At 59.8% G+C, this 26,537-nt stretch overlaps 1 protein-coding gene and 1 long non-coding RNA gene across 2 annotated transcripts in view; one reads left to right on the top strand and one right to left on the bottom strand.

Annotated features, from left to right (window-relative positions):
* LOC137462409 (uncharacterized) overlaps positions 1 to 26,537 on the top strand; it is a 405,163-nt gene that overhangs the window by 354,201 nt on the left and 24,425 nt on the right. The gene's annotated exons all lie outside the window — the stretch shown is intronic.
* SERINC2 (serine incorporator 2) lies at positions 2,614 to 14,297 on the bottom strand. Its single transcript, XM_068172486.1, has 10 exons — positions 14,150 to 14,297; positions 6,682 to 6,843; positions 5,744 to 5,931; positions 5,558 to 5,637; positions 5,309 to 5,446; positions 5,024 to 5,193; positions 4,811 to 4,901; positions 4,562 to 4,697; positions 3,334 to 3,555; positions 2,614 to 2,887 (listed from the first exon to the last, which is right to left on the bottom strand). Exons 1-10 carry the CDS (start codon positions 14,186 to 14,188, stop codon positions 2,749 to 2,751), a joined length of 1,365 nt encoding a protein of 454 aa, XP_068028587.1. The 5' UTR covers positions 14,189 to 14,297; the 3' UTR covers positions 2,614 to 2,748.

Genomic DNA, 26,537 nt, shown 5'->3' with positions numbered 1-26,537 from the left:
GGGTGCCTTGCACAGCTCGGGATCAGTGTGGGCAGACAAATCCAGAGGGATGGGCCAGATGGCACAGGAAGCAAACTGCCATTGGGGTGCTGCTCTGCTGAAATCCCAAACCCAGGAGAGCCAAAGGCAGCACAGGCAGGGTCACCCCCAGTGCCCTGCCTCATTTTCCTGGCTCGTTTCAGGGTGCACAGAGCATGGCACTGGGGTGGAGCTGCCAGGGAGCTCCTGAGGAAAACAGAGATCAAAGAACATTCTCCTTGAAATAAATGAGGGAGGGAGGCGTGACCGGAAAATACATCTGGAAATCCCATCCTTGCCAGAAGCTTCTCTGCAGGGACACAGGGATGCAGGGACACAGGGGACACAGGGGTGCAGGGTGAAGGGTGCAGGGTGCAGAGGGTAGGGTGTGGGATGAAGGTTACAGGATGAGGAGCAGGATGGGGGTCCCTGGGTGCAGGATGGGGGTCACTGCGTGCAGACTGGGGATCACTGGGTGCTGGATGGGGTCCCTGGGTGCAGGATGAGGGTGACTGGGTGCAGATCGGGGGTGACTGGGTGCAGGATGGGGTCACTGGGTGCAGATTGGGGGTCCCTGGGTGCTGGATGGGATCATTGGTGCAGGATGAGATCACTGGGTGCAGATTCGGGGTCCCTGGGTGCAGGATGGGATCACTGAGTGCAGGATGAGATCACTGGGTGCAGTATGGGATCACTGGGTGCAGATTCGAGGTCCCTGGGTGCAGGATGGGATCACTGAGTGCAGGATGAGATCACTGGGTGCAGGATGGGGTCACTGAGTGCAGGATGAGATCACTGGGTGCAGTATGGGATCACTGGGTGCAGATTCGAGGTCCCTGGGTGCAGGATGGGATCACTGAGTGCAGGATGAGATCACTGGGTGCAGGATGGGGTCCCTGGGTGCAGGATGGGGTCCCTGGGTGCAGGATGGAATCACTGGGTGCAGGATGGGGTCCCTGGGTGCTGGATGGGATCCCTGGGTGCAGGATGGGGTCCCTGGGTGCAGGATGGGATCACTGGTGCAGGATGGGGTCCCTGGGTGCAGGATGGAATCACTGGGTGCAGGATGGGGTCCCTGGGTGCTGGATGGGATCCCTGGGTGCAGGATGAGATCACTGCGTGCAGGATGGGATCACTGGTGCAGGGTGGGATCCCTGGGTGCAGGATGGGATCACTGGTGCAGGATGTGGTCCCTGGGTGCAGTATGAGATCACTGGGTGCAGGATGGGGTCCCTGGGTGCAGGATGTGGTCCCTGGGTGCAGGATGAGATCACTGGGTGCAGGATGGAATCACTGGGTGCAGGATGGAATCACTGGTGCAGGATGGGGTCCCTGGGTGCAGGATGGAATCACTGCGTGCAGGATGGAGTCCCTGGGTGCTGGATGGGGTCCCTGGGTGCAGGATGAGATCACTGGGTGCAGGATGGGATCACTGGTGCAGGATGGGGTCCCTGGGTGCTGGATGGGGTCCCTGGGTGCCGGTCGGTGCCGGGTCGGTGCCGCACCGCGGGCTCGCAGCGCCATCGCGTGGCTGGAGCCGCCCCGCACGGGAGCGGGATGGGAAGGGGAACGGGGCTGGGAATAAGAATGGGATTGGGGTGCACCGCCAGGACGGCCTGCGCAGCCGGGGACCCAGGGATGGGCTGCACGGGCGGGCAGTGAGCACTGCCCGGCCCCGCGGCTGCCGCAGTGCCGGCACCTCCTGCCAGGGAGAGCTCCCAGCCGGGGCCACCCCCTGCTCTGTGCCCCCCGCACCGTGTGTGCCCCACAAGGGGCCCACCCCATCCCCGTGTGCCCCTGGGCATGGTCTGCACCCCACGTTGTGCACCCCACGTTGTGCACCCCCCTTTGCTCACCACCACCACGGCTCTCGGGGTGTCACAGGCTGGCAATGGGGACCAGGGCTCCGAGTTTCCATGCCCCAAAGCGATGCCAGCCCTGCCTGCAGCCCCGGGCAGCCAGCTGTGCCCCCACCCCGGTGTTGGGTCAGTTTAAAATGTCCCACTCCTTCCTCCTGCTGGGCACCCACCCACCAGGAAAGACTCCAAATGGCCAAATCCAAATAAACCGTGTTTATTCCAAACGAGACTTTATTAACGAGGCAAAGAGCTGGGGCCAGGCCAGTGCAGCCTGACCCATGGGAAACCTGACCTGTGCCCCGCAGAGGACAGGACCTGTGCTCCTGCTGGGACAGCCCCGAGGAGCTGGGGCCACCATCGAGGCTGGCATGCAGCAGGACCTCTGCCCCAGCCACCAGTCCCCGGGATTTGTTTTCCTCCAGGCTGTTTGGGGACACAACACCGGCTGAGTCCTGGGTCCTGGTACCCGGCCAGACCCCAGAGACTCCAAAAGGCACCAGAGGGGACCCATCCCTCACGGGGCACCAGCAGCTGGTGAGAACCAAACCCTCCCAAGGCAAGGCAGTGATGTCTGCTGAGCAGAGAGGGTCTGGAGGCACTGCCAAAGGCACTACACAAACAGGGAGATGAGAGGTTTAAAACCACCCTCAAGTCTCTCTCAGCCCTTAATTTTCTGTGCTTGGCACTTCATCCCTTTCAAATTAAAAAAAAAAAAAAAAAAAAAAAAAAAAAAAAAAAAAAAAAAGAGCTGCAAGAAGGCACAACCCAGCACAGCAGCTCCTGCATGCAGAACTGAGGCTGAGGCAGGGCTGGGGCTGTCCCCAGCCTCGAGGGACAAAGCCACGATGGCAGCAGCACGTCCAGGGCCACCTTAGCTGAAGTCCCGGTCTGGCAGCAGCAGCGGAGCCACCAAGGTCCAGAGGTAGAGCAGGAGCCCGGCCCAGCTGGAGCAGATCTTCACCCACACGGCTGTCCAGGGGCTCCTCAGCACCTGCAAGCTCTCGTCCGGCCTGAAACAGCCAACGGCAGGGTGGCACCCATCGCTGTGACACCCTGCCGGCGCCCCGGGAGGGACGGGTGTCCCCCGGGAACTCGGGGGTGCCCCGTGGCTGTGGCCACCCCGGGGTGTGACCCCACAGCTGCAGCCACCCCGGGGTGTGACCCCACTGCTGCAGGCACCCCAGGGTGTGACCAGGGTGTGACCCCACCTCTGCAGCCACCCCTGGGTGTGACCCCACTGCTGCAGCCTCAACCTCGGTCCTTGCTCCCCCTCCTCCCAAGGGATCCCGGGCTGCAGCAGAGGACGCTGGCAAGCCCAGGCACAACCCTAGAAATAATTAACGCCGCTAAGGGAGCACGTCCAGCAGCCTCACACACACCTCAGCTGTGCCCAGCACCCCGGGAGGAGGGGACCTGCAGGAACGGGGACAGCCCTGGTGCCCATGGCAGCTCTCACCTGTACCAGTTGGTGAGGGTCATCATGATGTAGAGAGCGGCGAGGAGGAGGCAGAGGTGGAAGAAGGTGTAGTTGTAGGAGACGCCGTCCTGCTCGTTGTCGTAGGCGCGGTGCACCCCGCCCTCCTCCGCCCCGCCCGGCCCGGCCGCGGCCCCGGCCCCGGCCCCGCTCTCCTCCGTCAGCATCAGCTTGTTCACCTGCGGGTGGTCCGAGGAGCGGAGGCTGCGGGCAGAGGGGCAGCGGGATCAGCACCACTCGGTCGCTGCCCCATGACGGGGCTTTTGTCCTTGGGGCCGTCCCCGGGGCAGTTTGGGGGATGTTGGCTGTGGGGGAACCCTAAAAACTGTGACTGTGGCCCTTAACGAGCTCTGCAGCTCTCCTGGAGCCCCTTTAGGTACGGGACAGTCAGGACAGCTTGGGGTACGCAGGTTGTGGGGAAACCTTAAAATCTTTGTCACCCTTGTCTGAAGCCCTTTTCCAGCTCTCTTTGAAGCCCTTTAGGCACTGAAGGCTGACTGGAACCTTGTCCAGCTCGACAAAAAGAATGAAAGGCGAGGTTTTGGCCCTGGGTAGAACAACTCCAGGCTCCAGTGTGGAATGGGGACCACTCAGCTGGAAAACAGCGAGAGGTGTCCTGGCTGCACCAGGCAAAGCACTGCCTGCAGGTCAAGGGAGGGCATACAGTGATCTGCTCTGATAAGGCCACCCCATGGCAGGGGTTTTGTCCTTGGGGCTATCCCCAGTGCAGGCAGAGCAATTTGGGGCTGTGGGGAAACCCTAAAAACTGTGACTGTGGTCAGGCCTGTGTCCCTGGGGACAGGGATGGCTGGACAAAGAGCCTCTGGTGACAAAACCAAGGTGTGACCTCCCCTGCAGAGGCCCCTCCCATGGCTCTGTGCTCGGGGCTGGGGCTCTGGCTCGGGGCTGTTTGTGGGGTGAGGGGATGTGAGGGGCAGCAAGGACAAATGCCATAAACCTGCAATCCCTGCCAGCCGCCTCAGGGAAGGCGAGGGAGAGCCAAAGTGCAGCCCCTGGCAGGAAAGTTCCTTCTGCGGGGCCTGCAGAGGCGCTGCCCGAGCCCAGGGACAAAGACCTGGGTGCCCCTGGCCCTGGCAGCCCTGCCCAGCGCTGCCCATCTGTCCTGCAGGCTGTGCCCCCTGTGCGTGCTGCTCGGCTGCGCACACCCCGGGGACAGGGCTGTCCCCAGGGACACCAGCCAAGTGCTCACCTGATGAAGAGGGTGCAGAGGATGAAGATCACCAGCCCCACGATGCTCGGGGCGTCCCACCAGGCTGTCAGTGGCTCGGTGGCCGTGGCTGAGCCAGTGCTGTTCCTCACCAGCAGTGTGGGGTTACAGCGCTGGCCTGGGGGGACACATGGGGTGAGCCCCCGAGGACACAGAGGGACAAACACCCACTGCAGTGAGTGCTCCTGCCCCAGCCATCCCTCCCCAAACCCAAGGCGGTGTCTGGCTTACTCGGCACGTTGGCCAGGGCGGCCCAGGTGACGTACATGGTGTAGAGGGTGATGAGGGATGCCTGCAGCAGCCCTGAGTGTGGCTGGGCCTCCTGCAAACACAACAGTGGGTGCTCAGGGTGCTCCTGTACCCCAGGGTGACACAGCCCTGGGTGCTCCTGTTGCCCGGGGTGACACAGCCCCGGCTGCTCCTGGGTGCTCCCCACTGCCTCACCTGGATCTTGGGCAGGATGGACACGACTGAGACGATGAGGCAGAGGATGAGGTTGATGCTGATGAAAGCTTTGCCTTCCGTGCAGCCCTCAGGCTTGGTGTAGTAGACGTAGAGCAGCGCAACGGCCACGATGGAGGCGGCATAGAAGATGAAGGTGACGGTGCAGAGGGCTGGGGGAGGACACCAAAGAGGCTGGAGCAGAGCACCCAGTCCTGGCCAGCTCAGCCTCACCCAGCCCTGGGATGAGTTGAGCCCCAAAAGCACGGGTGGTGCCACCACACCCACCTGCATACCAGCCCTTGGCGCTGCCCTCATCCGCGTTGTGCAGCCACCGCTGGCTCCAGGAGTGCGCGAAGTCGATGAGGAGCACGAGCTGGATGAGGATGAAGAGGAAGGAGCCGACCACACCGAAGTAAAACCAGACTTGAGGGGAGGAGAAAAACCAGCTGAGAACGGGGCAGGTGAGACTCGGGGGCACAGCCCTGGCTTTGATCCCCTGCAGAGGTGCCCACGAAAGCACGGGCAGCTCCTCACCTGAGGTGAAGGTGCCGTCGGGGATGTAGAAGGCCCCCACCGTGATCCCCACCAGCACCAGGAACTTGAAGAACCAGAAGCTGTGGGAAGAGAGAGGAGGCACAGTGTGCACCTGGCAGGGACAGAGATAGGGGGTCCTGCCCGTCCCCACCCCACCACCCCAGGGACCGTGGGGACCACACGCACCCGTTCTGCAGGGCGGCCCGCGGGTCCTTGCTGCTGCGCACGCACACCATGAGCACGGCGAAGAGGCAGAAGAAGGCGGCCATGGCAAAGCCCATGCGATACACGGCCTTGTGGCCCAGGAAGCTGCTGCAGTCCACATTGGTCTGGACCCCCAGCACCGACCCACTGCCTTCACAGAAACCAGGGAGCTGAAATAGTGATGGGAGCATGAGCATCACCTCCACACATCCTACAGGGATTGATGGTTGTGGGAAGGTCTGGATCGGAGATCTACTGGTTGGATTGAAGATAGCTTCTCCATTGTGAAGCCCTCAGGCTGCCCAGAGCAGCTGTGGCTGCCCCTGGACCTCTGGAAGCATCTATGGCCAGGTTGGACAGGGCTTGGAGCAGCCTGGGACAGTGGAAGGTGTCCCTGCTATGGCAGAGGGTGGAAGGGCTTTGAGATTCCTTTCAACCCAAACCATTCTGTGATTCCACACCCACCACAAGCCCTGGTGGCACCAAGGATGGGCCAGACCATGACTGCTCCAATGCCACTTGCCTGAGGTGACGCAGATAAAGCCACTCAGCCGGTCAGAGGAAAGCTGGCATGAAACCAGCCTATCCCTAAAGCCCAGCTCAGCTGGCAGAGCTCTGCTCCCTCCACCTGAAGTCCCTCCTCCCTGACATGCAAGTCATCAGCTGAACCCTAAAAAACGGGATGTAGAAAACTTTCCTGGGAGACATCTGGGAAAACTAAAAATTGCATGAAATGATCCCACTGCATTTTCTCCTCCGCGGAAAACCAGGGTTAATAATGCCTTCTCCCAGTGAGATGCTCAGAAAAAAAGAGGAACAACAGCACATCATGACCCAAAAATTCACTTTTTTTGATTCAGCCTCAAGTCCCCACCACAAGCTGGGTCATTTCTTCCCAGCGACCTCCAGGAGTTCTTTACCTTGTGCAACTCCTTCTCCACACCCGGGATTATCATGATGATGGACACAAGGGTGCCGAGGAAGAGGAAGAAGGTGAAGAGGAGGCGGGAGATGGTGGAGTTCTTGGCTGAGGGGCAGCAGCCGCAGAGCAGGCACGGGGCAGAGCCACAGAGACATGACACCTGCAAGGAGAGCAGCCTGTGGTGAGGGGGAGAAACTGGCCCCAGAATACATGCCCAGCTCGATCCTTAAGGAGATCAGCCTGGGAATCCACACTGTTGCCTACAGCTATTCACACCACAGCCCACAGCCCACAGGACCTCGTGGAAATGGCACCGAATTCCCCAAAAATGTTGCTGAAAACCAAAAGAGCTGCAGAAACAGCCAGGGTGGAGAATGACACCCAGAGTCTGGAGACACCCTCATGATTTTTGCTCCATGCAAGGATCTGGTCAAAGCAAGCCCTGCCCTGCAGGAGCCTCCTATTTGTACAAAAATGATGTTTCCAAGACAATTTCAGGCTGCCCTTTCAGTCAAATCCAGGATGGGAAGATATTGATATCAGCACCATGGGGGAAGCAACTCATCCTGCCATCCTTCCCCTTCGCAAAGGCCACTTGACAGGTGGGGAAACTGAGGCACAGCATCCCCGAGAGTCCCCAGTGGGTCCTGGCACCCCAAATCCAGCACGGGCAGTGCTGCCAGGTGCACCCCATTCCAGAGACTCCCATTGCTGTGGCAGAGCAGGGAAATCCTAGCTAAGGAAACCCAAACTCACTGATACCAAAACATTGGTGGGAGTTTCCTGCACAGGGACGGTGCAGAATAAACCTCGCTCCCTTGCAACAGCTCTTCCTCTCCTGGACTTCAGCACAGCAGCCAGACACCCCTGCAGGCAGGGGAAGGGCTCTGCTCTCTCCTGCTGTTGAGGGATGTGCATGAGCTGTGTGTTTATTATGGCCACGTGCTTCCAAATCAGGGCCTGCCCTCGGTGTTAATTAAAGATGGCTCAGAATTGACTCAAATATACATTTCTCATTGTTGGAATCAGCGTAAAAGATGGACATGCCAGAAAACAAAACCAGGTGTGGAGCTGCTGTGTGTGGCTCCCTCAGCACGAGCGACCACTTTGATGCCCCCAAATCACCAAAGGTGGCTTTGAATATTTTTTAAGCATAAGCACACCATTATTTGAGAAAAATCCCCTCCTTCCTGATGTATTTCTCTTATCCCATGCCAGCCCCACATCCCTGCCCCATGAACAGCTGTGTTGAGCTGATGGTACCCACAGGAGCTGGTATCCCATAAGAACTCTCATCCTGCCCCTCCAGGAGCTGCTCAGAGGCATCACATCATGTTTTCAACTTGGAAGCATGGGAAAATGGCTTTCAATTAAAGGCTGCTTCATTTCAGCCTCATTAAATGCACCACGTGCATCAGAGTGCATTAAAATGCACCAGCGTGACTGTATTTCCCTTCAAATTAAAAAAAAAAAAAAAAAAAAAAAAAGAAACAGAACAACAAAAATCCCTTTAAATGCAGAATTACTGCATCATCTGATGCAGCAAAGCCCCTCGGTGCTCCATCCACACCTCCAGCTCCTCCTCTTTCAGTGCCAACTGAAACAAAAAGCACCAGTCCCAAAATCAGCAGATCTGGACAGGAAAATCATGAGGTTTGGTGTTGTTTAGGAAGGTGTGGATTTGGGGGTTCAGACCATCCCATTCCATCTCCTGCCATGGCAGGGACACCTCCCACTGTTCCAGGTGCTCCAAGCCCCAGTGTCCAGCCTGGCCTTGGGCACTGCCAGGGATCCAGGGGCAGCCCCAGCTGCTCTGGGAATTCCAGCCCAGCCCCTCCCCACCCTCCCAGGGAACAATTCCTAATTCCCCAGATCCCATCCATCCCTGCCCTCTGGCACTGGGAGCCATTCCCTGGGTCCTGTCCCTGCAGGCCTTGTCCCCAGTCCCTCTCCAGCTCTCCTGGAGCCCCTTCAGGCCCTGGAGGGGCTCTGAGCTCTCCCTGGAGCCTTCTCCTCTCCAGGGGAGCACCCCCAGCTCTTCCAGCCTGGCTCCAGAAGGGATCCAGCCCTGGAGCAGCTCCATGGCCTCCTCTGGGCTCTCTCCAGCAGGCACAATTTTGTGAGCCCGCAGCATCCCTGAAGGTTTGTTTTACAGGATGACTCTTACACAGCCAAACTCCCTGGCTGTATTTCAGGTTTCACAGGCTCTTGCAGCCGCTGAGGTAATGGAATACGGCACCCCCATCCCACTGCTCTGTCCCATAACACGGGAATCCTGTGGATTCTTTTTAGGATATCCTTTTAGGATCACTCTCTGAATGCTCCTTCGCAGTGAAGCCAAGGAACTCTTTGTGCCACACACTGACCCCTCCAGCTGCCTGGCACTCCCGATTTCAGTCGTTTTCTTTAAAACACAATGGTTAACAGCAAGGAAGACACTCCCAGCAGTGCTGGGCACTCTGATTCTCCTTCTAAAGATTTTGAAAGTTGCCCCAAAATGTGAACACGGTGAAGAGACAAAGAGCAGGATGGAAAAAGCCAGTGAGGGAAGTGGCTGCAGCAGCAGGAGAGCCGGGGGTTAATGAGGAAGTGTCGGTTTTCAGCTCTGGTGGATGATTAAACTCTCCGGTTTCACTACTGACTTCCTCCTTGAGTCCAGCTCACCTCAGTGGGACTCGCACATCAGGGCTGCTCCCAATCCCTCCCTGCAAGGAGGCCGGGAGAGCGTGGCCAGACCAGGAGCAGGGAAACACCACATGGGCCCCAAATACACCCATACAGCAACAGCACCCCAAAAACAGCACCCCAAATACACCCATACAGCAACAGCACCCCAAAACAGCACCCCAAATACACCCATACAGCAACAGCACCCCAAAAACAGCACCCCAAATACACCCATACAGCAACAGCACCCCCAATGCATCCATACAGCAACAGCACCCAAAACCAGCACCCCAAATACACCCATACAGCAACAGCATCCCAAAAACAGAACCCCTAATACACCAAGAGAACACCTCAAAAAGAGAATCAAAATAACAACACCCAGCAACATCACCCCAAAAACAGCACCCCAACAATTTCACCCCAACAACAGCACCCATACTCTACCAGCCCAACTACACCAACACCAGCCCAACACAACTTATCAAACTACACCAGTCCAGCACCACCATCCCAAAAAAATATCCTCCAGCAACATCACCCCAAACCCAAACCCACCAACCCAACACCAACCCAACAACACCAACCCCACTACACCAACCCAGCAACACTGACCCAACACCAACCCAACAACACCAACCCCACTACACCAACCCAACTACACCTGCCCAACATCACCCCAACCGCAGCCCAACTACACCAACACCAGACTGACATGACTGACCGAACTACACCAGTCCAACACCACCAGCCCAAAACCACCACCCTAACAACACCAAGACAAACCACCAACCCAACTATGCCACCCCAATTACATCATCCCAACTCCACCACCACAACACCATCCCAACATCACCCCAAGAATACCAACCCACCCCACCAGCCCAACTACAGCAGCCCAGTTACATCATCCCAACTCTACGACCCCAACAACCCAACTACACCAACACCAGCCCAACACAACTGACCAAACTACAACCAACAACACCAACCCAAAAACAGCCACCCAACATCACCCCAACAACGCTGACCCACACCACCAACCCCACCACACCACCCCAATTACATCATCCCAGCAAAAGCCCAACTACACCAGACCAACATCAGCCCAACTTCAATTCAACACCAATCTAGCAACATCACCCCAACAACACTGACCCACACCACCAACCCCACCACACCACCCCAATTACATCATCCCAACTACATCACCCCAACAACAACAGCCCAACTACACCACACCAACATCAGCCCAATTCCAACCCAACACCAACCCAACTACACCACCCCAACAATACCAACTCAAACATACCCACCCAACATCACCACAAACCACCAAGCCACACTGCCAACCCAACTGCACCACCCAAGCAACAGCCCAACTACACCAACACCAGCCCAACACAACCAACCAAACTCCACCAGCCCGACATAACCCAAAAACACTCAGCCAACACCAGCCCCACTATGTCACCCCAGGACCATCTCAAGAACATCCACCCAACATCACCCCAACACCACCAAGCCAACTACACCACCCCAATTACATCATCCCAACTACACCACCTCAACAACAACAGCCCAACTACATCACCACAACAACTCCAACCCAAAAACACCCACCCAGCATCACCCCAATAGCAATGACCCACAGCCAATAACACCAACCTGACAACACCAACCCAACTACACCAGCTGTCCCAGATTGAAAGACAAGCTGTATTCCATTACCATCTGTATGGCAGTTGTCTTCTGTTAATTGGGCAGTTTTCCTTATCTCTTCCACAACCAATTCTCCCTCAGGGGAGACATCTGCTGATAACAGGTTACTGAATGTCACTGTGTGACTGATAAAAGTTACAGCATCCCATTGTGAGATGCTCTGCCCAGAGGGAGGAGCCAAGCATTCCTACCTGGATATAATCTGGGTTTTGGGACACCAGACTCAGCCTTTCCACTGGTTCCTGAGAGGAACAGCTGGGGTTTTCCCCTGGACCTTCAGAGGAAGACTACAGCCTTCTACGGGATCACTGCTCCAACAGAACCACATCTGCCACTCCAGGAGGACTGCAGCCATTCCGATTTGGATGGCTACCAACACGCTGGCCAAAGGGGTGTCAGGTTGTATTCTGATTCTGTCAGTGGTTTTCCATTTGTGCTATTGCATGGATTTTGTTTCCTTTTCCCTTTTCCTAATAAATTGTATTTCTGACTTGGAGTCTCTCACTGGCTTTGCTTTCAAACCAGAACACCAGCCCGATTACAGCACCCCAACTACACCACCCCAACAACAACAAGCCAACTACACCAGCCCAGTAACACCACCCCAACTACACCACCCCACCACCACACCTGCCAGCTGTGTTCACCCCAGCAGTCCCAGGTACACCGAGAGTGAGTCAACCCAAAGCAATGCCAGGCAGCCGGTGTTTCTCTGCTGCCAAATTAATGAGCGGGCAGGTTAATCAGCACCAATCCCACCACATCCCCACAGCCTGGGGAGCTGGTGGCCTTCCTGCCTGGCAGGTGGCTTTGGATTGGTACCACGAGGTTGAGTGTCCCCAGGGGGTGTCTAAGGACTGTCCAAGCCTCCAGGGTTTTCTTTGGCTGGGGCAGCCTTCTGCTGGTAACCCCTACCCTGTCACCCAGGAAGGCAGCTCAGAATGACCACAAAGCTCTTGGCAGCCGTGGGGAAAGCTTGGAGACCCACAGGAGGCAAGGACAGAGAAATTCTCCTTTTGTGATTCAAGGTTTCACTCAGGAGCAGCTTGTAGGGTTTTAGTGGGAAAGTGCTGAAGGAAGGGCTTGGCAATCTCGTGGTGCTGTGACTCAATGGATGCAGGCAGAGCAGAAGGTGTTAGGATGCTCTTGTTAAAAATAACAATTAAAAAAAAAAAAGGACTAGGGCGGTTGTTCAATTTGGTTTGGGTTTTTTTCAGTGTTGTGGTTCTTCAGCTGAGACCGGTGCTAGAACAGCCCCACCAACCAGGCCCACCAGAAGGAACAACAAAATTAAACAAAAGCTTGTTAAAAGTAATTCTTTTTAATAATTACACAGACTAGGGGGAATGTTTCATTCGGTTTAGGGTTTTTTCAGTGTTGTTCTTCAGCTCAGACCTGTACAAAACCAGCCCCTTCATGAACAGCTTCCACAGGAAGGAACAGGAAAATTAAACCTATACAGAGACTCTACTGTTACCACAGTCTGAGCTACAACAGGTTTTAGGGAGGAAAAAAAATCCAGAATTCATACAGAAACCTCCACAGGCCTGCTCTGGAGTAACTCCCTGCTTTCCCAATACCTGTCCATAAGGAAAAGCACAGGAATGTGTTACAGAGGGGAGGCCTTGCAGACCACCCTCCCTCCCATCGCTCATTTCCAAACATCCTGTTCGTTAAACCTCCAGCACTCGGAGGTCAAGTTGCAAAACAGGTCCCATTCCCAGGTTTCCAGGCCAGCAGCTCCCAGGCTGGTTCCACAACCCTGCCCTGGCCCCGTGCCCACAGGTGAGGCACCACCAGGGCAGGAAGTGCCGGTGTGGGCAGGTGCCTGCGTCACCCGAAACACACACTCCACGTCACGGGGCACAGCACCCTGAATGCTCAGCCTGGGCCTGCCATGGGCCATGGCACACCAAATCACACACCCTGCAGGTACCCTGGGCCATGGTACCCCAAATCACACACCCTGTGTCTGCCCTGGGCCATGGCACCCCAAATCACACACCCTGCAGGTACCCTGGGCCATGGCACCCCAAATCACACACCCTGCAGGTACCCTGGGCCATGGTACCCCAAATCACAAACCCTGTGTCTGCCCTGGGCCATGGCACCCCAAATCACAAACCCTGCTCCTGCCCTGGGCCATCGCACCCCAAATCACACACCCTGCTCCTGCCCTGGGCCATCGCACCCCAAATCACACAGCCTGCACCTGCCTTGGCCCATGACACCCCAAATCACACACCCTGCTCCTGCCCTGGCCCATGACACCCCAAATCACACATCCTGCACCCACCCTTGGCTATGGCACCCCACACGCAGCCCCTGCACCCCCTGCCCCAGCTCCTTCTCTTCCTTCATCCCCATTTTGGGGTTCAGCAGAGGGAACCAGGCAGGACCCCCAGCCTCTCATTGCATGGTGAGGCCAGAACCCCCCACCCCTCCAGGGCCAGCAGGACATCACTGCTCTGGCTTCCCACCTCCCCCAGGCACCCTGGGGTGCACCACCCACCCCGTTGCCACCCCATTCCCCTCCACCATGGGCCCCAGAGTTCTCAGGAGTGAGCTCTCTGTGTCTCCCATGGATACCCCGCCTCAGTGGGATTCCCTGTTCTGAGAATCCCCCACAGCTCTCCAGACACCGAGGGATGCACCCCCTGAACCCCCCCCCCATATACAGGGGTGTAACCCCTGGGTGTGCCCCACATCCCACTTGTACACAAGGGTGCATCCTCCGGGGGTCCCCTGCATCCCCCCGGCTACGCAGGGCAGGGAACATCCTCCGGGGGTCCCCTGCATCCACCCATATCCAGGGTGTGTCCTGCCGGGGGTCCCCCGTAGCCCCTGCGTACACAGGGTGCACCCCCCAGGGGTACCCTGCATCACCCCCCCGGCATCCCTTGGACCCCTCCGCGTCCGGGTGTAGCGGGGCACATCCCCGGGGTGTCCCTCAGCCCTCCCCGGCTCTCCCTGGACGCGCAGCGGCCGCGACTCGCCCGCCTTGGGCCGCGCCCGCCGCTGCGACACCGCGACAGCGCCGGTGCCCCGCGCTCCCCCCGCTCCGGGCGGGCACTCACGCAGCTGAGCAGGGAGCAGACCCCGAGGCAGGCCCCCATCGTGCTGCTGCCGCTCCCGGCTCCCTCTCCTGACTCCCGGTGCCCTCCGCCGCCGCCGCCGCCCTGGCTCCGCCCGGACCGGGGAGCTCGGGGCGGCCGCGCCCGCCACACCTCCCCCAGGGCGGCCCCTACGGCGGCGGAGAGAGAGCAAAGGGGGGTCCTGGCCCCATCCCGACCGCAGGGGAGCTCCTCCATGGCGCCTCCATCCTCACTCCAGCCCCCTCTCCATCCTCTCCATACCCCTCCCTCTCTCATCCTCCTTCGTCTCCCCTTCGTCCCCGGTTACCGCCGAGGGGACCCCACTCGCACCATGGGGACATCACCAGGACTGGGGGGGGATGGTCAGGAGCCCTGTCTGGGCTAGAAGCAGCCCGTGGGAAGGGGTCATGGAATTCCAAAAAGGTTTGGGTTGGAAAGGACCTTAAATCCCTTCCCTCCCCATCCCTGTCATGGCAGGGACACCTCCCACTGTCCCAGGTGCTCCCAGCCCCAGTGTCCAGCCTGGCCTTGGGCACTGCCAGGGATCCAGGGGCAGCCACAGCTGCTCTGGGAATTCCAGCCCAGCCCCTCCCCACCCTCCCAGGGAACAATTCCCAATTCCCAGGATCCCATCCATCCCTGCCCTCTGGCACTGGGAGCCATTCCCTGGGTCCTGTCCCTGCAGGCCTTGTCCCCAGTCCCTCTCCAGCTCTCCTGGAGCCCCTTCAGGCACTGGGAGGCTGACTGGAGCCTTAGGAAGTTCAGCAAGGTGAAAGAGCAAAGTTTTGGCGCTGTGGAGAACAATTCCAGACTCCAATATGTGGTGGCAGTCACTCAGCTGGAAAAGAGCTCCGGGAAAGGCCCTGGGGGTGCTGCTGGGCACCGGGGGAGCACGAGGCAGCAGCAAGTCCCTTCTGCAGAAGGTGAGAGGTGTCCTGGGCTGCACCAGGCCGAGCAAGGGGATCCCGTGGTCAGCATGGTGAGGCCACCCTGCAGTGTTTTGTCCACTGGGCTCTGGGCTCCCCAGAACAGGAGAGACATGGGCGATCTGGAGAGACTCCAGCAAAGGGCCACCAGGGTAATTAAGGGTCTGGAGTACCCCATGTATGAGGAAAAGCTGGGAGGCTGGGGCTGATCAGCCTGGAGAGAGGTTTGGGGGATCTCACTGACACATGGAAACACCCACTGCTCTACCAAGCCACTGGAGGAGTTTGTCAGGTTGGCTGAGCTTGGTTTCCCCTGATCTGTCATCCTAAATGTGCCTGGAAATGCTTCCCAGGATTAGCTCCACCACCTTCCTCGGGACTGAGGTGAGGCTGATGCGTCCACAGTTCCCCAAGTCCTCCCTGCCCTTCTGGAAGGTGGAAGTGACATTTGGTTTCCTCCAGCCTTCCAGACTCTTCTCTCCATCCCCAGGATCAGTGAAAGGCTGTTGAGAGCGGCCTCACAATGCCACCAGCCCCTCCCTCGCCACTCGAGGCATCCCAGCAGGACTAAAATGGTTTTCAGTTTGCTGAAGCATGCCCTGGTCTGAATCCTGTCCCATCGAGGATCTGTCTTCCTTGGTGCAGCCTTTCCCCACGGGATCTCTGGATTCTCTGGAACCAGGCTAGCAAGAGGCAAAGGCAGGATTCCTTTTCTCTGCCTCAGCCATTCCCCACCTCGTGGAACAATGGACCCGTGTTTTACCTAATCTTGTCTTTTTCTCCTGCAGGAGCCCTTCTTGCTGGATTTGACACCACACCTTCCAGCTGCAGCATTCCCACCACTCCCAGCAGACCCAGCAGCCTGAACCCACTCCCCTGCAGGGCCAGACCTGGCTCAGGGGGCTGAGGATGGCACAGAGCAGGTTTTTCCTGCTCTTCCTGCCCAGCCAGAGCTTGGCATGACCTTCCAGGGCAGTGAGTGCTCTGCCATGCATAATCCAGGGGCTGGGATAAACCGGGTGGTGCCAGCCCACTTCCAGACCCTAAATTTAGACAGAGGAGAAAGTCCGTGAGTATGTGACAGCAGCAGGCTTGGGGGCACAGGGCTGGGGACACATGTCCCCTGTGTCCTTGAGGAAGAGGAGGGTGTCACACTTCTTGCTCCAGAGGTAAAGCTCCGGGTTTTGGCCCCTGATCAGCAGATTTGGCACAAATCACTAAAGGATTATCCGAGCTTCTGTGGGCTCCCAAAATCTGCTGGCAGGGCACAGCCCTGCAACAAGAAGAGGTCAGCACCTGAAAACTGCGCTCTGATCTCAGCTGCTCGCCGGTTTCTCCTTTCCGGAGGCACTGAGCCTGTGCGGGCACATCCTGCGCCGGGCACGGGTCTGGCAGCGCCCCGGGCCCCGGGACACCGCGGGCTGGCTCTGACACAGCCCCAGCACGGGCCAGGGGGGTCTGGCAGCTCCCATCTCCTCCTGGCTGGGTGTCAGAGCCCTGTGACACCCGCAGCGGGAATGTCCTTCAGTCCCTGTCGCCTCGGGAAGGACAAATTGGCCGGGCAAGTGTTTGTCCCCTCGGTCCTGCTGTCTTTGCAGGCACATGAGCTCGCTGGCACGCCAGGAGCAGGAATCCTTCCATGCACCCTGGAGGGACCAGTCCCGCCCCCGCCACTGTCCCCTGGTCCCTTTGATGATGCCACCAGATGGCAGTGCCGGAGTGAGGCACTGCCGGACACCGGCGACGGTCACCGGGCTCCGTCCCTGCCGCTCCCGGAGCGCCACGGGCACGGCTGCCAGCAGGGAGAGGGTCCCCACCCGCCTGGCAGCGCTGTCCCCCACCAGAGGCCACCCTACTGCCACCATCCCCAGCATCAGCCCCCCGGTGTCCCCGTGTCGATGTCCCCATCTCGATGTCCCCTTCCCGGGAGGGGCTGTGGGCAGCGAGGGCCGCCCCGGGCCGGGCGGGACCAGCGCTGTGACAGCCTTGTGACAGCAGTGTCACAAGTGACAGAGCCCTGACGGGCCCCGCACAGACCAGTTTCACCTGGCCCTGCACCCAGGGAAATGCGGGATGTCACCAGAGCTCAGAGACATGGGGCTGCCTCCAGCCATGCCAGCCCGTGTCCCACTGCTGGGAGCATCCCTGTATCCAAGAAAACACCTTTTCTTCCCCCTCTGCCTCCCCTGTGCTTCTTCTCCTGCATCCCTCAGCATCCCCCAGGCACCTTTCTCCCGGTGTGATTCATTAGGGCACCCAAAACCTCAGATATGGTTCATTAGGGCTCAGGGCCCCATTTCTGCCCCCGTGGGGGGATTGTAGGGCCGGGGGAGCAGGAGAGGAGCAGCTTGCCAGGGATGCCTGGGAAAACAAATGCTCTCATGTGACTGTATCTGGGACAATACCAGCTTAGCTGTGGGTGCAGCCAGCAGGAATCCTGCTGCTCCCAAGCCCTGCTAGTCATGGATAAACCTACATTAGAGCAATTAATAATAATTAATAATTGGGTCTGCATTTGGAAAAGCAGCTAAAGCCAGCAGTGTTCTCCAAAGCATTGTCTAGACAGGGAAATGCAGCCATGGCACAAGATACAATTTTGGGGTGACGGGTTTGGGGTTGACAAACCCCTGGTGTGTGGGGCTGCCCTGCCTTTGGCATCCTGGGGGCTCCAGGGTGGGATTTAGGGCACACAGGATCCTTCCCCTCAGCCCCCAGCTTCAATCAGGCACATCCCAGCCTTGGGGATTGGGGGTCCCCCTACCCACCCTGTGCTGCAAGGAGAGGCAGGAGTGGAGCCCCCAAGAGCCTTTGCTCAGCTCTGCTGCCTCCCTCGGGGTCTGAAGCCCCCAGGTGAGAATGGGGACAGGCACAAAGCCAGGCTGGGATGGGAAGAATGAGTGCAAAAGGGCTGAGATGGAAGCAGCCCCTTCCCCTGGTCCGAGGATGCCTCTGAGGCAGGCGGGGAATTGGTTTTCCACTAAGCTGCTCTGTAATAAACAGAGACACAGGAGCAACGGGCAAGTGCTCGGCCTTTAATTACAGCCAGCCAGGGTGCTCAGGGTCACAGGAGCCAGCATTCAGAGCCAGGGGAAATGAGGGGGATGATTTTCAGGAGGAACATTGCAGGAATCTGCAGAACCTTCTGTGCCTGAGCTCCTTTGTTGTCATTTCATCCACCAGAACCCTCCTGTCTTCCCAGCCCAGAACATCTCAAATCCCAGAATTGTGGATAACAGAATATCCTGAGCTGGAAATCCACAAGGATCATCAATCCCAGCTCCTGTCCCTGCCCAGACACCCCAACAATCCCAGCCTGGGCATCCCTGGAGCGGTGTCCAAATGCTCCTGGAGCTCTGGCAGCCTCGGGGCCGTGCCCATTCCCTGGGAGCCTGATGGAGCAGAGCTGTCCAGCACAGGAGCCTGATGGAGGCCCAGAAAACCCTCTGAGCCTTCTGACAGCCTCCCCACCCTCTGGCATCGCTTCTGGGAAAGTCACTGAGCAATTGGGGGCCTCTTCAAGGACCTTTTGCCACTTTGAGATGTCGTAAAGGCCACTGTGGTGACACGGAGGCTGAGGGGCCGTCACTAAACCTGTCCCTTGTCATCATGCTGGGGTCTTTTCCCCACAGCCCCTCCCATCCAGAGGGATGAAGGGCTGGAAACGCTGTCCTTGAGTGCTGGCTTATCCTGGGCTCCCAGACACAGGCACAGGCTGGGAAAGCTGCGGTGTCTCCCCACTGAGCTCGGACAGATGCTGTTTGTCTTTCTCCTGGCAGTGCCCAGACGCCTGCCTGGTGATGGATGGCGGTGTCACAGCAGAGATTCTGTGCTGTCACAACCACTGGGTCTCTCATGAGGTGGAAAATTTGGGGGGTTACTCCACCGTGAGCTGCATTTCTTCCCCAAGGGTCTGAGTCGCAGAGGTGGCGGGGGGGAGCCTGCAGGAGGAAGCAGCAGGGTGAGACCTTGCTCTGAAGGCGTCCTTGGTCCACCTGGCAGGACGAGCTGCTTCTTCCCTTACCTTCTGCCTGCTCCTGCTTGGACTCTCAAGACTTGAGCCCCTCAATTTTCTTTCCTGGTGTCCAGAGCCACCCAACATCACCCAAAGCCACCCAAAGCCACCTAATGTCACCCAAAGCCACCCAACATCACCCAAAGCCACCCAAAGCCACCTAATGTCACCCAAAGCCACCCAACATCACCCAAAGCCACCCAAAGTTACCCAATGTCACCCAAAGCCACCCAAAGCCACCTAATGTCACCCAAAGCCACCCAACGTCACCCAAAGCCACCCAACATCACCCAACATCACCCAAAGCCACCCAAAGTCACCAGACTTCCTCCAAACTCCCTCACAAGCCCCCCTGAGCCCCTCCACGCATTCCCCATGTCCCCTGGCTGACAGGACATCTCCAGCTGGGTGCTCAGGAGGCAGGGCAATGCTGTGGGGATGTAAATTTGGGAGAGCTGCCCAAGGCACGTGCGGTTTTTGAGCCTCTTCATCTGCAGCCTTAACGATTCTCCCTCTCGGAGAACGGTTAATGAGCCATGCAGACCCAATTAGGCTTCCCTGCTCGACCTTCCACCTCGTTCTTGCCAGTTAAAACCAAAAAGAGAGAGAAAAAGCCTCACAAGTGGCGGCGTGGAGACAATTAGATCAGTGTCTGCTTAATGAGTTCATGGATCCAGCAGAAATATCCCTGTTTGACAGGAGAGGCAGGAGCCGAGCTGAGCCCACCCCCGAGCCCTGTCCCCGCTTTGCAGAGCCTTTGTGGGGTGCAGATGAGCCCTCTGTGGATTTTGGTTTTGCTGCCTGCACCCCGGGGCTCCCAGGGCTGTTCTTTGTTAGCCACAGCAGCCAGCCGGCCTTTTCCACCGTGTTTTTCCAGGATCGGGGATCCTAACCATCTCCAGATGCTCCCGATGGGTGGGAGAAGCGCAGAAAACCGCGGGGTGGGAGCAGACCCGGCGCTGCAAGGCGGGGAGAAGCGACTGCAACCCGCCGGGAGCAGCAGCGGTCACCCGGGCGGCGCTGGGGCACCGCGGGGTGCCAGATGCCACCAGCACGGAGCTGGCCGTGTCCCCCCGGTGCTGGCAGCCCCCCCGGGCCGGCGTGGCTGCGGCGGCGCTGCCAAGCCCCACGTGGCCGTGCCGAGCAGATTTTGCTTGGCTGCCTGGGCTAAATTTAGCCGCCTGTAAAAGGGGTTAGCGAGCAGCGCTGGAGCCAGTGGCACAGCTAAGAATGTCAACGTAAGAGCAGCCAGGGATAAAAAAAGCCCAGCCCGGGCGCTGGGAGCTGTGCACAAATCCCCGTGGCTGCGGGCAGGGCTGCGGGCGGTGCCCGCATCTCCCGGTAGCCCCGGGCCGTGGCCACTCCCTGTCTGCCCACCTGGAGGTTCCTCACAGTTTTCGGGCCGGTTTGCAGGGTCTCTGCGCTCAGCTGGGCACTCAGGGGTTGCAACCGGGTGGGTTTGGTGAAACCCCCGAGTTCTGGGGGCGGCCGTCCCCCCTCTGTGCACAGGCAGGAGGCACAAGGCGCTGCCCCGAGCCGGGAGGTGTTTGTGAGGCTCCACATCCCCATCCAGGCATCTGGAAGTTACTGGAGCGTGAAGAATAGATTTGAGCGCTTCTTTTTTTGCCCATGAACACATTTTTTTGGGGATGCTGCCTCTCTGCTCAGTTAACTCCAGCACACCTTTCCTCCCCACACTCCCCTTGCCGCCCTGATCTGGCCCCTTAAAGCAAGAACGGGGCAAATCCTGCCACACCCCAACTTTTCCCACCCCACCCCAGCTTTTCCAACCCCACCCCAGCTTTTCCCACCCCATCCCAGCTCTTCTCACCCCATCACAACTCTTCCCAAGCCCCGCTGTGCTGCTCTGAGCTGTCCTGACCTTGCCTGGGCTCACTCCTGCCCAGAAAACTGGGATTTCAGCCAGTATCAGAGCCAATGCACAGGCAAGGTGGTTTCCTGAGCTAATTCCCAGAAATAATTTGCACGTTCTGCTGGTCCACCGGGGCAGGGGATGAATATTTTGGTGGCTGAGCCCCAGGAGAGGCACTTTGAGTCATTCAGTGGCCCTTTTTTCCCACAGCTCCTGTGATGAACTGGCAGCAGGATGAGCCTCGGGCTGGGATTGCATCTCGCTGCAGGATCCACCTCACCTTTGGGTCAGGAAGGAGCTTCTGCTGCTGCAAAAACAGCAACAAATCATTCTTTTGGTTGAAATTTTCCATTCTGCCGGGGACAGCGAGGCTGCAGATGAGTTGCAAAGACCTGTGCAACTCACTGCAGATATTCCAGCTGCCCTGACAGCCTGAACTAGGGAATAAAATCAGGAAAAGCAACTCGTGTGCTGTGCCCCACCGGGGCAGGATGCTCTGGGCCGGGCACACGCCGAGGGGGGAGGATCTCCAAAAGCTCCCTGGTGTCCTGGGGGCAGATGGAGCTGCAGAATCCTTGTGCCCTGCTAAGGACAGGGCGGAGCAGCACACTGGGATGCAGATGGCAGAGTCCTGGAGCACGGAGGGTGCCTGGGAAGGGCACTGCTGCAGCTCCGAGATGTCCAGACTCTCTGCTCAGTGTGACGCCCCAGCCTGCCTGGTGACAAATCTTCTCCCTGGGAGATGTTTGCTGGCATTTTCCCTCTGCTTTGAAATCCTGCGGCAAGGAAATGCTCTCGCTGCCTTTGGGCCCTGAGATCCCACAGGCAGGAAGGTTTTCCCTGAGGGCCAAGGGCGTTTCCTGCAGGTCCATCCCTCAGGAGCCACCTCCGTCACTCCAGGGTGGCCTCGAGGCCGTGTCCTGCTGGAGCTCATGGAAAGTCCCAGCCCTCAGCCAGGGAACAACTTGCAGGTCCCCAAACCCTGTGACCCATGTCCCAAAATAGCACCTTAGCCAAGGCACTGACGCAGCCCCTGGGCTCAGGAATAACCTTCCCTGCACGTCACCTGTGTCCCCAGCAGGCAAGCAGGGGCTCAGTCGGGCTGGAAATCGGAAAGATGAGTCTAAAAGAGGAACAGCAAAGGGCTGCTCTCCCCCAGCAGTGACTTTTAGCCCCGATCAGAGCCTGCAGTGCTGGGCAGGGGAGAAGAAAACAGCTCTGCTCCCTCCCTGCTGCCTCCAGGAATGCCAGGAGCTGCCCCGGACCTGCAGCAGCCCGAAGGTCCGTGGGGTTTACTGACCCTCCTGCCCCAGGGAGATAAAGCAGCTGGGCAGCAGCAGCAGGAGAACAGATTCTTCCAGACCGATTTTCTCCCAGTTCTGGATCCTGGGTTCTTAGGGGGAAATGGGATTTAGAGCAGAGCAGAGCGGGGAGCAGTCTGAGCCCATCCTCGCTGGCATCACACCCCTGCTGGGTCAATCAGGGGCTCTCCCAAAGCTCGGGAGGGCACCAATTATATATGTTAGGCCCCTCATCAGCAGGAAAGCTCATCCTGCTGGGAGCACCCTGGGAAGAGGAACCAAAGGTCTGCAAAGCCCCAGAGCAGCAGCTGGAAGAGCAGAGAGAGCTCAGAGCAGCCTTTGCCCCCACGCTGGGGCAGCACCCAGCACCACAGCCCTGCCTTGGACTAGCTCCCAGTGGGAGCTGCCTGAGCAGGGAATAATTTTGGAATCATTTTCCCCTCCCAGCTGCTGTCCTGAATCCCTGGGGTTTGAGCCCAAGAGTTCTGGGAGCTCCAGCTGGGGCTCTGGGCTGCTGCTGCTCAGCACGCCCTGGATGCAGGGGGGTTGGGAGAGGTTATTCCGTGTCAGCACCGCACTGGCAGGATATGGGAGGGACACACACACCTCTGGTGTGCCTCAGTTTCCCCAGCTCCTCCAGCCCAGCCATCCCAAAGGATCACACGGGGAGGGAATTGGTCAGCCTTGCAGGAAATTCATGCGGTGTGGCTGCCCTTCAGCTGTCCCAGGACAGAGCATCCGCCGGGGCCGCTCGGGAGCAGGAGAGAGGGAGAACTCTCCAAGGTGCTCCGAATCACAGCGGGCTCTCCTCCTGTCCCTTCCCATGCCCACAGCATCCCCTCCCTCGCTCCCAGCCGTCCCCTCGGCCCGCGACAGCAGTGTCACATCCGATCGGGTGCCAGGCAGGATAAAACATCGCCGCTGCTCGGCCCGAGACTGCTCCGGAGAGGGGAGACAGTCAAGGAGAAAGCGGAGCGTGAGCAGCTAAAAATAGCGGCTGGCGAAGGCTCCGCTCCCCGCCGGCCGCGCGGGAGCTGCCACTCGCCCGTCACCACGCGTGAGTGGCCAGCGCCACCAACGTCCCTCCCCTGGCTGCCCGGGGCGGTGGCCGCAGCCCCTGCAGAGATTTTGGGGTACGGGGGTACCAGACTCGAGCACCGGCCGTGTCCTGGTGGCGCCTGTCCGTGTCGCTTCCCCCGGCTCCGCCGGGGCTGTCCCGCTGGTGGGTGCGGGGCTCAGGGAAGCATCGCCCGTGCCGGGCCAGCAGCACCGGCCGTGCCCGGAGCAGCCAGCGCGGTGTCCCCATGGCCCGCGGGCTCCAGGGGAAGGGACGGGATGGACACCGCGCTCCAGGTGCTGAGCATCGCCCGTGGCCATCGGCAGCGAGAGGAGCTTGGCCAGAGCCGGGAATTTGGGATCACGCCCCAGCCCCGCTCCTGCTGGGAGCAGCGTCCCCCTGCAGGGATGGGGACCCCGTCATCCGCGGGGGTCCCTCCCAAAGTACACCCCGCTCCCCCAGCCCTGGGGACAGCCGCCTTCAGGGCCAGGAGGGACATTTTGGAGCCTCTCACCAACCCCACGGGTTTCCCAGGCGGCAGGGATGCCGATGGAAGCGCTGGGAGATGGTTACTGCTCCTGGGTGGAATTCCAGTCGGTTTTAATTCCCACTCTGCCTCCCCCACCTCGCTGCCCTGACCCAGCTTGGGGATGGGGGTGAGGACCCCACCTCACACCCTCGGCGTTGGCCGTGTCCCCCCTCAAGGTGACACCGGTGTCAGGCCAGGAGCAGCTGGTGGCATCTGCTCCGCGCCCAGGCAGTGCCCAGCGTCCTTCCAGCGGGGACAGCCCCCGTGCAGGGCACAGCGCGGGGCTGTGCCGGGATCCGCTGGATTTGCCAGCCGCAGCCAGGGTCTCCCAGCCCCCCGCCCCCTCCCCCACCCACCACATGCCACACGGGTGCAGCCAGGGATTTTTTAATTTTTTTTTTTTTTCTCCCCCAAAGATTCGGAGCCTGTCATTGATTTTGGCTGCACTCAATGGACCTGTGTGGGTTGGGGTCAAATTGTCCTGGTGGGGGAGCAGAGCCCCCTCAACCCACCCCCCCACCCCCACCCCGGGGGGCTCTGCAGCCGGGGAGCCGAATCCAGAGGAAATCGGAGGGAAATTTACCCATTTCCCCGAGCAGGGCTGGTGGCCACGCCGGGCTGCGAGCCCCCGCCCGGGCTGGGGGGTCCAAGCGGGGCAGAGTCACCCGAGCTTGGGACCCGGGGGGATGTCACAGCCCTCCCTCCCCTCGTGCCAGCGCGGGGGGACGCAGGGACACAGCAGCCCGGGGGGGGCCGAGGGGCGGCCCCGGCGGCGGGGGGAGAGGGGGGGCGGCGGGCGGGGCCGGCGCTGGGTCCCCCCCGCGCCGAGCGGGGGCCGGGCCGGGCGGGAGCGGCGGCGCTGGGCGGGCGGCGGCGGCGGCTCGGCCCCGGGTGCCCCAGGGCCGCCTGGAGCCGGAGGCTTCCCCGCGGCTCCTGCCGAGCGCGGAGCATCCTTCTCCCGGCAGCCGGGCTGGCACCGGCACCGGCATCACCGTCGGCACCGGCACTGACACCGGAATCAGCATCAACAGCGGCACCGGCATCGCCCCCGGCACCGGCATCCCATCGCCCCCGGCACCGGCATCCCATCGCCCCCGGCACAGACATCCCATCGCCCCCGGCCCCGGCAGCAGCATCAACACCGGCCCCGGCAGCAGCATCACCTTCCGTGTCACCATCACCACCGGCCTCGGCACCGGTACCGGGATCGCTGCTGGCACCAGGTGAGCGGCCAGCGGCTGCTGGGCGCAGGTGCCGCGGTGGCACCGAGGCCCTGGGCCACCGCGGAGGGTGCCCCGGGCTCACCGGGGCGAGGGACCAGGTGCCCACCCCGAGGATTGGTGCCCACCCTGGAGACTGGGTGCCCACCCTGGGAAGGAGGTGCCCACCCCGGGCACCTCCCTGGGAAGGTGGAGAGGCCGGGGGGTCAGGGGATGGTGGTGGCCTCGGGGACAGATGGGTTTTTTGGGGGGGTGAAAATTGGCAGCAGCTGCGGTGGGGTCCTTCTCGAGGGCTTGGGGTGTCTGTGCCCACCCTCCCCAGGGGCAGGGGGCTCAGGGGAGGATTTGGGGGAGCAGTTCTGAGGCACCGAGCAAGGCTTGTCTGTCTTAGTGTGGGCATTCAGATCAACCCCCATGGCGGCACCTCTGTTGCACCCTGGCACCCACCCCCTGCATGTCCCGGGTCACCGCTGCCCCCTCCACCTTTCCCCCTGCTCTGTCCTCCTCTCAGCTACCGCTTCTACCCCCATCCCCAGCTCCAGCCCTCCGCTTCTCGGGTTGGACCTTCCCAGACGATTTGGGCCCGGGGAGCTGCGGGGGTCCCCAGGCACGGGGAGTCCCCCCAGGGCTGAGCACCGCACCCCCCGTGCAGGGAACACGCTCCTGTGGTGCTTCCTCCCGGGAGGAAAGGGCTTCCCCCAGGGACAGCCCCTCCTCCCTGCCTTCGGGACATCGTTTTGGCAGATTGCCCCTGCAGATGCTTGGATCGCGTCCCTTTGGTCCCCGGAGCTGACTGCCGTCCCCTGTCTGGGTGGCAGTGCCACCGAGGAGGTGGCAGAGGCAGGATGTCCCGTGCTCACCCCGAAAGCTCGCAGCCCATGACCTTGGGGTGCCCACCAAGGGACACCTCAGTCCTCGCTGTCACAAACGGACACAGCCCTGCCACTGTCCCCCTGTCCTCACCTTCACCTGCTCAGCACCATCTTCCCCAGAAAGCAGGAGATGGGGAAGGGGAAGGGTGGTGGCAGAGCCAGATTCTCACTTCTTTAAATTGAGGGAATCCCAGCATTTCTCCCCGGACTGGGATGCTGGGAGGCAGAGTGGGGGTGCTCTTGGGGAGGCCCTGGGGGTTTGGTTGTGAGGAGACCTTGGGCTTCAGCTCCTGGGGCAGCTGGAGGAGCTCTGCTGGGTGCTCCAGACCTTGGGGGAGCTGGCACCATGAACAGGATGGGGACCCTGGCCCTGCTCTGCCCTTGGCTCCTGGAAAGGGCAATTCCAGATCCTGGAATGGCAATTCCAGCTCCCTTGGCTCGTGGAATGGTAGCTCCTGGAACAGCCAATTCCAGCTCCTGGAACAGCCAATTCCAGCTCCCTTGGCTCTTGGGATGAACAATTCCAACTCCTGGCTCAGCCCTAGGCCATTGGAACCAGCTCTGCTCAATCTTGGATTTC

Source organism: Anomalospiza imberbis, chromosome 25 (genome assembly GCF_031753505.1).
Source record: "Anomalospiza imberbis isolate Cuckoo-Finch-1a 21T00152 chromosome 25, ASM3175350v1, whole genome shotgun sequence".
NCBI lineage: Eukaryota > Metazoa > Chordata > Aves > Passeriformes > Viduidae > Anomalospiza > Anomalospiza imberbis.
Note: the sequence above shows the minus strand (reverse complement) of the source record. Positions and strands in the feature narration are given on the sequence as shown.